The following is a 12,201-nucleotide window of genomic DNA, read 5'->3' as shown; positions in this document are numbered from 1 at the left end:
GGGAGTTACATGTATTTAGATACCTTAATGACTGGAACTGAAGAAAAAAAGATTTGTAAAAAGGTTATGAACACTGTGTCATAAGTTATACAGACTAAGGAGATGTATTAAAATGGCAGAGACAATTTTGGAATTTTTGAGTGATTCAAATGTTCTTTTAATACAGCTTTAGAAAAACAAAAAGTTGTTCTCTGTTTTGGCTGAAAATAATTTTTAGCAGCATAGGCCTCACAGCACATGTAAATAACAATCTGTATTGTTCAGTGCTTGTAGATAATAGGACAAGGCCTTTGGTGATATGGGAATATCCCTTCTCCTCACTATTTCATATGCCAGAGGCTGGGCAGTGACATACAACAAACCTTTGCCTATCTATAGTCTTTTCTGAGGCTAAATTCTCTCTGCACCTGCCCTGAAGAACAGTATATTCCACACAAATAATTTATATATTTTTTCTTTTCCCCTGAATAGTATGTATTGTATATGCTGTACAGACACACGGCAACAACAGGAGAAGTTATGTTGTGCCATTAGAACTAGGCCTTTTGGGTCAAAGCTTTCCTTTTAAGAACCACAGTCATGAAAGTTTGTTTATAAGGCTGTTGACACCAATTAATCTCTGGAGAACTGAAGGAATGGGTATCACAAAGTCATAAAATAACCAAGGTTGGAAGCAACCTTGAAAGATAATTTGGTCCAATCTTTCATGGAAAGGGGAGCCTAGATTATATTATTTAGCACCTTGTTCAATTGCATCTTGAAAACCTTCAGTAATGGGAAGTCTGCCATGTCCCCAAGGAGGTTGTTCCAATGAATGACTGTTCTCACAGTAAAAAATTCCTTTCTTATATTAAGAAGATACCTCTCATATGAAACCACTCTTGTATTTCTTTCCCCTTGCCTTCTCCATGTGGTTCCTTGTGAAGAGAGAGCTTCTACCTTCTTTGTAACCACCTTTTAAAATATGCTGAAAGTCAGAATTTGTTGATTGCATTCCATTGGGAAAATGCAAAAAAAATGTTGGACCAAGAAAGAAAGGAGATGATATAGGTTCTCCACAAGAATGATGAGGTTGTCTGGGAGGGCTATGCACAAGGTTCCCCTCTTTTGGGGGAAGTTTGTGCCTTTTCTCCATGCTCACATGCTACGTTTAATGGGCTCATAGCACTTTAACAATGTGTGGAACTAATATGTGTGTTGGGTTTTTTATCAGCAATGCAACAAATATGTAATAGAAATTACACAAGGAATGTCAATAAAGAAGAAGTCAACGGAGTTTTCATCACACATGGTGAGGAGTTCATGCAATTCCATCTTGAAGAATTTCTGGCCACTCATTCCTAATCCCATGTTACATGTTTTAGTCATGCCTGTGCTTCTTGGGGAGATTGTCCATTTAATGACTCACATATTTTGCAAAGAGGAAGATTCAGTGCTATTGTGATGGGGATGTCTAAAGATGGTACTGCCTCTGAATTTCTTCCAGTCATAGAAATGTAAGTTTTGTGATTCAAATAAGTCTAAGGAGAATTCATCCAGAATTCTGAAGAATCCACAAGTGAAATAAGTGTAATAAGTAAAAAATACAACGCAGAATTCATGATTGTCACCTATAACAAAACACAATGGTAAGAGTCCTTATGTTCCCTTTGTAAATCAAGAATGACTCTATGAGAAAAGATAAAGGATGTATGAAAAAAATAATCAACCATATGTTCTCCCAGCCCTCCTACATCACTTCTAAATTGTATAAAATATGAGCAGAGTCAGATGCAGCAAATGGATAAGGTGACTGCAATGTACTGTTCCCACCATTGATAAACTGAACTCTCAGACTCACAGGAGTGTCACAGCAGATGCATATAGTAGGTGTCAGTGACATAATAGTCTGTATGGGAAAACAGGCAACAGACAGTGGTTGCAAAGAAATAAAATGATGGACTTGTGAGTGAAAAGACACCAGATTTGGCTCAGTCATGGTATCCCATATTGCATAATCATGTCATGTAACGTACCTGGACTTCACTGCTTTCCCTATAAAATAGGATAGTATTTCATAGCTTTACAGGTTTTTAGGGAAAAAAAAAAATCAATTAAATATTTTGGTCTTGTTAGCTGTTAAAGCCACAAGTCAAAAAAAAAAGGACAAAAAATCTCTTCACATGGATAATTATGATGCACAGAGAACATAATTTGAAACTTCACATATTGTGTTGGCATTATTCACTACCACTTATGCTTCTTGCTTATTCAGAATCAGAAAAAACATTCAATCAGAAAAGCTACTTGTGTCACAGAGCTGTTTCTGTTATGTTGTTCTTCAAAGCACACTGACTCTCAGAGTGGAATTGTAGTGGCTAATATTCTGAAAAGTAAAAGAAAATAATTTTTAAACAGGTACCTGTATGTGGGAGTAGGATTTCCACGAGCCTGACAATTCAGAGATACTTTCTTCTCCTCAGAATCAGTTGGAAAAATCACATCATCTGGCTCTTGTACAAACACTGGCCCATAGTCAACACTTTCTGTGGAAATAGAAGTCCTGTAGTTTAGGAAGTCTGAATAAATGTAAGTGTATTATATTTTTTTAAAGTGAGATTAAAGTATGCAAAATTATGTTTGGTTTTCAGAGATTCATATCACATTACATCAGATGCAGGGTAGGAGATAAGGAAGAAATATTACTAAGTTAACAATACAATACATAGTGTGATTTAAATGTTCATCATGCCTTAAAATGGCTTTCTCATCAGACATATTTTGACCTACAGTCTAATGAGCAGCTCAAGAGAATTAAGCCAGCAAGAGGAATTAACTCTGCTTATAGAGAGCAAGGTAAACAGTAATTTTCCTGCTGCCTGCAGTAGCTTACCTCACAAAGAACTAAGAGACAGTTTTCCCCTTTATGTCAAAGACTTGCTAAGAAAAATTGCTAGTAAAATTAATGGCAGCAACTGGTGGCTACTATTAAATAATATATAGCAAAAACTGACATATCATTTTACTCCACTGTCTTCTCTAATTTTGGCATGCACCTATATCTTGATATAAATTTACATTTCTGAGCAAGAAAGAACTACACAAACCATAGGATACATCTATGATTCCAGTTCATTTATATTGTGAAGAGGTAAATGTAACCTTCAGAAAGTAAAAGGCTGCATATACAGCATTCCTGATCACATAGGTCTGAATAACTAAAATGTTCACCATGCACTAGAAGACTGTGGAATTTTAATCAGCATAGGCTTGCTCCAAACTCTTGGATTATTTAGTCACATAATTCTCTTCAAACTTAGAGCACTAGCATAATCACTTGGGTGAGGGGAGATGTGGCCTACAAAGGCACAGATGCCAAGTGAGATCCTTCATTGCATACATAAGTGCTGTTTGTATACGATCACTTATCCACCCAAGTTCTGCCCCAGAACATACCAATGTGCAGCAAAGCACCTCTGCAGCCAGTCCACACTTCACCAAGCCATTTACTCTCTCCACACTCACCTGAGAAGGTCTCTTCTTCCCTGATACTTAAGCTGTGGGAGGCTTTGGGCAGCCCCTCATTGCAGGCAGGTGTGCACAGAACTGATTTGCAGGTGAGCTCCCAGAGCCAGATTCAGTGCCAGTTGTTTCCTCACTGCATTTTAAGGCATAATCACTGCAGCCTGGCACCCAGGCAATGAACAAAGTCTTTTCTCAGAAAGAGCACTTACAGGGAGATAGTTACGTTGTCCTACTACTTGCAATGAAACACATGGGGACAGTGTTTTCTCAGTCAGTTTTATGATTTGATATGTTCACATCATAAAAGTCCTCCAACTGGTACTAAGGTCAGTGTGACACATTAAGCAGTTTATAACCTCTTGTTATATTTATCCTAACAATCCCAGCTTAAAGTAAGAACTGTGCACCTTAAGACTTTGGGTTTTGGTCATGGACTTATAAAAATTATTTACTTTGTAGTTCTATCAGCTCTTCACAACTTTAAATGTTATGGGTTCACAGTTTTGGTAACTGTGACCTTTTCCATACTGTTAATGCTTTGAGAAAGTTTGGGTGGACAGGAAAAGGTGCACAGGACTACAAGAAGTAACCAGTCTGTTAAACACTGAATTGCTCCCGGGTGTTGAGACATCCCCTTTATCTGTGTGCACCCTCATGCTGAGCTCCACCTCGCCCTGCCCCGGCCCTGGCAGCAAGGCTGAGGCCCAGGGCACGTGGGGTGGGACAGGACGGTGAGGGGCTCTGAGGTGGCCACAGCCCCGGGTCAGGAGGCTGTCCCCACGCAGACAGGAGTGACAGCCAGCTCTGCGTGTCGGCCATTTTCCCCATGGGCCTGAGTTGTGGGGTTTGTCCATCCCGCTGCATTTAACATGGCTGAAGAGCTACAGCCCGTTTTCCCCCGAGCAGCCCAGGGCTGGGCCTTCCATCAGCCCTGGCTCACGCGGTGATGTGGTGGCCATGTCACAGGGGGCTGGTGTCAGGGCATCCCAGGACAGGCACGGAAAGGGCTGCGCGGTGAGGCAGCTGGAGGCGAGCAGGCGGGTGAGCCAGGGCTGAGGGGGGAGGGCAGCGAGGCGGGCAGGGAGGGGAGCGCAGGGCTGCTGGGCCTGAGCTGGCAGGAAGGGGTTGCCCACGGCATGCCATGGTGGCTGCTTCTTCTTTTCCTGAGCTGGAGGTTCGCACCAGGACAGGACCAGAGCATGGTGCACTCCCACACCTTCCCTCCACATCCACTCAGCCAGAGAGGTTTGCTACCTTGTACAGGGATGTTGACACTAAGTTAAGGCATCAAGAGTTTGGCAGAACCTATGGTAGGGGTTCCGCATGGTGAATGAAGGTAGCTTCTGCCTGGCCTCCCTCCACAGCCATTCAGCCAGAGTTGTCTTCAGCTTTCAACAAGCCATTGACCTAAGGCCCAGGAAGCACACACACACAGTCTGCACCACGCGTGGTCCCACAAGCTGCTGGAGGCTCCTCACAGCCATGGACAAGGGGAGCTTCGAGCCACCCATCCTCTCTTTCTGAAATTCACTTTGAAATACAGTTTTCTGATTCATGAGCCATTGTCTGGTTCTTCTGGCAACCATTTGGGGAAACCTCCTGCGCCTTGTCCTTACTGTCATTATTTCCTTATTATATTTAATTTATATATCTTTATATATGTGTATATATATGCTATATATATACGTACACACACACACACGTTATAGCCAAAATGTGGTTTCTCTCTCTCATGTACAGAAACACTTTTTTTTCTCTCTCAACTACTGATGAAAAAAAATCAGATGTTCTTTAGTTCTCCTTGCTGACCAATGCAAATACCATGAGAACAAACTTCAAATAAGAATAAAGTTTCCTGTACTTTCAGTTCTGTATTAAAAATAGTGTCATTCCTCAACACTCAGCTTTCTTGCCACCATCCTTGATGTAATTCCAGGTCAATAAATATGCCATGAAAAAGAATGAATTCCTGAAACCCTGGGAACACAGAGTTGGGCAGGAAAGAAATATGACCCTGTTCAAAGACGTGCATTGAAATTGTGTTGGCAATATTACTTCTAGTGTCTGATAATTCTGTGCTGTACTTTTAAAGAATAAAAGAAATAAGGTTCTTGTAAATGTTTTCTTAAGTAATATTTTAAAAATATAATTGTCTGCAGAAGTAGAAGGCACAGCAAATTCTACACTGCACTGGTCACTTGCTGTTGACCCTGTCTGCAATGTTACAGTACCATTCAAGCTATATGACTGGCATAAATAGTTTTGGTGCCATTGTCTTAGACAGAGGTACTTGTGGGAGGAAACAGCTCTTTTCAGTACTGTGTTTTTCACCCAGCAGACAAGATATCTGAGGGGATAATCTCAAGCAGCCTGTGAATATGGGGGGAAGGAGTTCTTGCTTTACATCTTCTCCCCTTCATCTCTTATGTCCTTTTAGAAGTACTGTTTTACTGCTGGTGATACTTGTGGATGGCTTTGCTAATCCTTCTGAAGGTGCATGAGAGAGATCTTCAGACAAACCATTTGTTTTCAGCTGTTATTCTGACACACTGACAAAATTTGTTAAAATGCCGTTTGGAAAAAGGGAAATAGTAGTCCTACTTTGAAAGCAGAGTAACTTAGCAAAATTTAAAAACCAAAAGTTTTTACAGGACTAGGAAAACAATGTTTTCTTACGTGTCTAGTTGTTTTTTGGGGTTTTTTTCCTCCCTATTTTTCAAAGGCTTGTTGACCCCAATGAGATGGAAGAATTTTCTGAAGAAAAGCTACATGGTACTATAAAATGATGGAACTTCTAAAGCAGCCTAAAAGGAGGGGTCACTAACAGATCTTCCATCCTAAGATACACACTGGACTCTGCATACGGACCTGACCCAGAAAACTACCTACTTGGTAATATCATGGACCAAACCATATCCCAGTGATATGTCAGTCCTGGGTATTAAAATATTCAGGATACATTAAGAAAGTTGCAGGAGTTTCTGATAAGGCTATATATATTGCTGAAATGTGCATCTCATAAGAATTTATTAAAATAAAACAAATGTATTTCATTTCAAATCAATCTTAAAAAGTGAAAAGCAATTTTTAGTAAATATGGATCAGCTTTGAGTGCTAATCATTATCAAACGCACTTTTGAATTTCTTTCTTTCTTTCTTGGTTTGTTTTCAGTTTGTACTTGTTATATGCACTTGAGGTGACAACTCTAAAGAATCTTCTGATTAACCTTTGTTACCATAGAAATAAGCAGTTTAACCTTTCAGTATATTCAGAAAATATTTTAGATGTGTAATCACCCTGCTTTCAAAGAAAACATTGCTTTCTTCAACTAAAGGTAGAAACCCTCTTCTTTTTTCTTTTTCTTTTTTCTTTTTTCTTTTTTTTTTTCAGCTTAAGCACTGAAAAAAAAGTAGTAACCTTAACTTCAGAGTTAATGTTGATTTAGTGAGTAGTTCTATAATATAACCTTTGTAAAATCTGTGTGTAACAGATTTTAACATTAACAAAGGTGGCTGTAAATGACAATAATTATTTTGCATATATAGAAGAAGAGATGCACATATATGTGTCTATGCATATTTATAACACATGCATTTATAAGATACATTTAATCTTAAAACTATCTTTCAGTTAACTTTAAAGTTAAGAAACTTTGAGGAGCCTTTCCTTTAGACAGCTAAGTTCAGGCAAATACACATGCCCTGAGATATGTACATTCATTCTCATATGCTGCATGCTGGAACAGTGTACAGCACATGTATGATTGAATTTACACTGCAAAAGAGATAAAATTATTTTCTCATATTTTCAGATTTATCTTTTCTAAAACAGGTATGTTTATTTTCTTCTCAGGGAAAATAAGACAAGTTTTTCCTGTTGCTTGAAAATGCTTTCCCTGTTCTGTGGCCTGAAACAAACATATCCATTTTAAACTTAATTTATAGTATTCAAATTGCATGACACATTAGTCAATTTTGCCCAATATCTTTTTAGCATGAAAAAATTTTCAGTAGTTTATGTCCTTAATTCAGTATGGAATATCCGTTTAGTCAGCTGGGGTCAGGTGTCCTAGCTGTGTCCTCTCCCAGCTCCTTCTGCACCAGCAGTCTACTCGCTGGTGGGGTGGAGTGAGAAGCAGCAAAGGCCTTGACTCTGCTTAAGCACTGCTCAGCAATAACAGAAACATCCCTGAATTATTAACATTGTTTCCAGCACAAAACCAAAACATACTCTGTGTAAGGGCCCTTTCTGAGAAAAGGCTTTTTTCATTTTCTGCGTGCCAGGCTGCAGAGTGATTATGCCTTAAAATGTAGTGAGGAAACAACTAACACTAAATCTGGGTTTCTGAACTCATCTGCAAATAAATTCTATGCACACCTACCTGCAATGAGGGGCTTCCCAAAGCCTCCCACTGAGGGGTGTGCCCATAATTCTGTACACACCTGTCTTCAAGGAGGGGTGTGCTCAAAGCCTCCCACGTCTTAAGTATCGGGGAAGAAGAGACCTCCTTAGACGAGCATGGAGGGAGTGAATATTTTGGTGGAGTATGAACTGGCTGTAAAGGTGCTTTGCTGCACACTGGCATGTTCTGGGGCAGAACTTGGGTGGATAAGTGATTGTATGTAACCAGCATTGATGTATGCAATGAAGGATCTCACTTGGGTCTGTGCCTTCATATGCCACAAATGGTACCTGAACAGGGACTTGATGAAAAGGGAAAAAAAAAAAAAAAACACCAACCCTGTGGCATAGCCTAGCTGAACCAGGGAAGACAAATATGTGAAGACGGATACTTGAGTGCTCTCATCACCACCGCAGGACAGTAGGTGAACAGCTGGGAACCATGGGGCAATCATTAATACAAGAATAGAAAAATTGGGAACAGAAAAATCATATGGATGTTTTGGACTGAAATAGCTGAAATTGCCCTCACCCATAGTTTCTGCATTTTGGGCAAAACCGACCGAGTCATCACATTCTGGTGAGTCGTCTGAGATTATAGTCTTTTGAAACAAACATTCCCTTGGTAATCACGTTTATCTCCTTGCAACAATAGGATATCATGTCCAGTAGAGGCTGTATGAATTTCATTCATGTATTTGCAGCAAGGAGCAAGAGAAAAACCTGAATCTTTCTGTGCTGTTTTGCAACTATGACTAGATCTGTAGATTTAAATTGTACTGTGCATTTTATTGTCAAAGATATGAAGGGAGACTTGAGCTGAAGCAGTTCTGAAAGCAAGAGAAAGAGAGTATACTACGGTGCCTTAGATCAGCGCAGAAAGGAGGCTATGTGAAAGGAAGATGTGGAATTATATCTCCAATACCAGGCAGGGTGACCAGCTGTGTGGGAACAACTCCTGTACAAAGCTGTAAAAGAGCTCAGACCTCAGTTAAAGATTTTTGGACTCAGATCGGCATTTATCATGACCTTGTACGCTGCCATTGCAGAAGAATTGTAATGACCCCATATGATTGTGAAGTGCTGTGTCGTATGATGCTTACCTCTATGCAGCATACAGTTTGGATAATGGAGTACTGGGATCAAGCTGCTGTGCAGCCAATGGATAATTCAATGAACTTGAAAGATATAGATCAAAGGCCTTGGTGAACCCCCAACTGGCTTGTTCAATCAGCTGATCACAAGCATCCTACCAATGATGAGCCAGAGAAAAAGCCAGAATAATGTGGATCTTCCTGATGCTTCTTGCTTTGCACCTGGCATTGCCACTGTACAAGCTGTAACAACATTGAATAAGTTAGGATGTGATATGAAAAATAGCGATGTGTGGGTTTTTTATATTGGTAGGGAGTTAGGGCCATTGCTGTATGTCTACCGTGTTTGATGAACCTGATGTAAGCCATGATACAAAGGCCTGTTCATCAAGCTATGATGGTTCAAATTCACACAGCCTTAACCTTATCCAATTTAACAAACAAAAAAACGGGAATTGTAAACACTGTTTCTGAGAAAAGGCTTTGTTCATTGTCTGGGTGCCAGGCTGCAGTGATTATGACTTAAAATGTAGTGAGGAAACAACTAACTAAATCTGTCTCTCTGAGCTTATCTGCAGATCAGTTCTGTGCACACCTGTCTGCAATGAGGGGCTGCCCGAAGTCTCCCACAGCTTAAGTATTTGGGAAGAAACCTCCTCAGATGAGCATGGAGGGAGTAAATGGCTTGGTGGAGTGTGAATGGGCTGCAGAGGTGCTTTGCTGCACATAGGCATGTTTCAGGGCAGAACTTGGGTGGGTAAGTGATTGTATATAATCAGCACTTATGTGTGCAATGAAGGATCTCACCTGGGGTCTGTGCCTTCATATGCCACAGTCCTGTACTAGCTACTATGAAGACAACTTACTGTACTCTAGGCAAAGCCATCACACCAGTCTGAATTAAAGACACAAACTATTAACTTTTTTTTCATTGTTAAAAAATATTGGGCACTATTGATGCTAAGTCTAGCAGATGGTGGGAAGTTAGGAATTCTTGTTCAATAAAAATTAGATTCAGGCCTTGCACATCTTGAGGTTCATTAATACAAGCACTTTCAGTTATGAACTGGACTCTGTTGTTTATTTTCTTCTGAAAGTTATCAAACCAAAGATGGAAGGATATAAGAGGTTTTATTTACGATTAAGTTCAATTATCTTTACTGCAGCATTTCCAAAAATTTTTTGAACAGTAAAAAAGTATATGTGTTTGCAGTTTTATGATTCTTCAAGAGTGTTTCATGAATAATTCACACTTTCTATGCACAATTTTTAGTCATGGCTTTACATATTGATACATAGGTTGAAGAGAAGGACTGTATTGCCTTAACTGCATGTTTACAGCAATTCTGTATAGTTTACATTCACCAGTGAGCTACAGCAATAGTTCTTTTAATTTGAGACACATGCTGAACTAAGAGTGCAAATTAAATATCATAAACTAAGTATAAAAGGACCTTTATTAGAAGCCATGTTAGGCCTCTGAGCATGTCTGCTGAGAAATCAGTTGAGAAGGCACTTAAGAACATGTACTTAGGCAGTTAATAAAAATTTTGGGGTTTTTTCTTATGGTAGATCTGGTTCCTGAGTATATCCCATATATTAGATACTTGAATTATACAAGTTTTCAATTATAATATTATAAAATGTTTTCCCTCTCTTATTAATGTTCTCTCACTTGCAGCAGTGGTCAATCAAGACCAGACTTGAATACAGGATGCTGTAGCATTTTTCATTTAGGAGGCCCTTGTTAATAAACATGACCACTTACCACTATTACTTAAGACATACGAGTTGTTGGAAAATAACTAGAATATCTTTCTTTCAGGAGCTCTAAACATGGAAAAGAAGCCTTGAGGCCAAATAAAAATAAAGAAACTTACTAATTTAAATAAGTGGAATGCCAGATGACTGAAGTAGTGAACTTATTTCTGGGTTTTAAATAATCTTTGATATTATCTCAAACATAAAGTTATTAACAGAACTGAGAGAGGTTTAGAAAATAAGTTGCATTTAGCTGCCATAGTAGATGTGTTCTTGCCCTATTGTATGATGCAGGTTATCCTACTTGGTCTTCTGTATTGGAGTCCTTAGTACTGCCACATCAGACATATGCTGGTCTTCTCTAAGTTCTGTTTCATACCTGCACTTGTGCTATGCATGTCCTTCAGATAATCAAGGGCTTTTAAAATATTACTCAGGTGCCTCAGATTTACCTGTTTCTACATCTGTGTCTACACAGATGGATATACAAGGACCTGTAAGTGCTGGAGTATACTCTCCTAGGAATGTTTTATATAGTCCTTGAAAGAAAGAGTTGAAGTCTGTCTCTTCTGAGTCAAGTGCTCTGCACATTGGAGCTTGTGAGTTATGGCCCTTTAAAACTGTTTTCTCCAATCAGTGGTTCTTCATTTCCTGCTGCAAAATAGAAGCTCAACTTTATTGTTGCAATGTGGCCCCTATGTTTTGAGAAGCCTCATGATTGCTGACGTATATCAGGTATGATCATAGCATGCCTCTTGGAAATGCCAAGATTTTAGGTGGTGGAATGCTTACCCTGAGGATCCCCATCCCATATCCCATTTTCTTAGGATGAGATGGATATAAAATTTTCTGAGCCCTCTTAAAGTAAGAATTTAAGCATAACAGTCAAGCTTCACTTGAAATTTAAACACAGTAGGCTGCTTTTTTGCCAGTTAGTTTTTTCTTCAGGAAAACACAATGGAAAAATCAGGGTCAATCAGGGAGAAGATGCTTTGTGGTTCCAGTTTGTACTATATTATTCATAAAGTCTGTATTCTTTTGCCTTGCAGCTACAGATTTATTCTCACTCAGTCTCTAGATATTGATACTGTTGAAGACCAGGATAATATGCTCTGATTCTAATCCTGAAATCTGATTTCCACCTACACACATTAGGTTGGCTGGGAGAAGTTATCAGTGCCTGGTGCGGTAACTGGGTTCAGTCTAGTCAACACTTACAAAGAATATTGCAGAGGAAGGACACATGTAGAAACCTGCCCCAGTTCCAGAAATGCTATCAAACAGCACTTATCTGTTTGCATGATTCAAGTTGTGTTCTAGGTCAGCCTTAATTCAGGGAACATATTTAGGCTTGTACATAAGCTACTTCTGTTCACAGAAACACATGCACACACCATTAGCTTTCAATACACACAAGGTACTTTCCAGGGGAAAGAAAAG

At 39.3% G+C, this 12,201-nt stretch overlaps 1 protein-coding gene across 7 annotated transcripts in view; it reads right to left on the bottom strand.

Annotated features, from left to right (window-relative positions):
• The window catches only part of CNTN5 (contactin 5), a 968,197-nt gene that overhangs the window by 259,739 nt on the left and 696,257 nt on the right, over positions 1–12,201 (bottom strand). For all 7 annotated transcript variants that reach the window (XM_080376471.1, XM_080376469.1, XM_080376474.1 and 4 more), the window contains one exon: positions 2,402–2,525. In XM_080376471.1, coding sequence (XP_080232597.1) covers positions 2,402–2,525 — 124 coding nt within the window. The remainder of the gene's footprint in view (positions 1–2,401; positions 2,526–12,201) is intronic.

Source organism: Falco punctatus (assembly GCF_963210335.1).
Source record: "Falco punctatus genome assembly, chromosome: 2".
Taxonomy (NCBI): Eukaryota; Metazoa; Chordata; class Aves; order Falconiformes; family Falconidae; genus Falco; species Falco punctatus.
The sequence above is the reverse complement of the archived record's forward strand: the minus strand, read 5'-3'. Positions and strand labels throughout refer to the sequence as shown.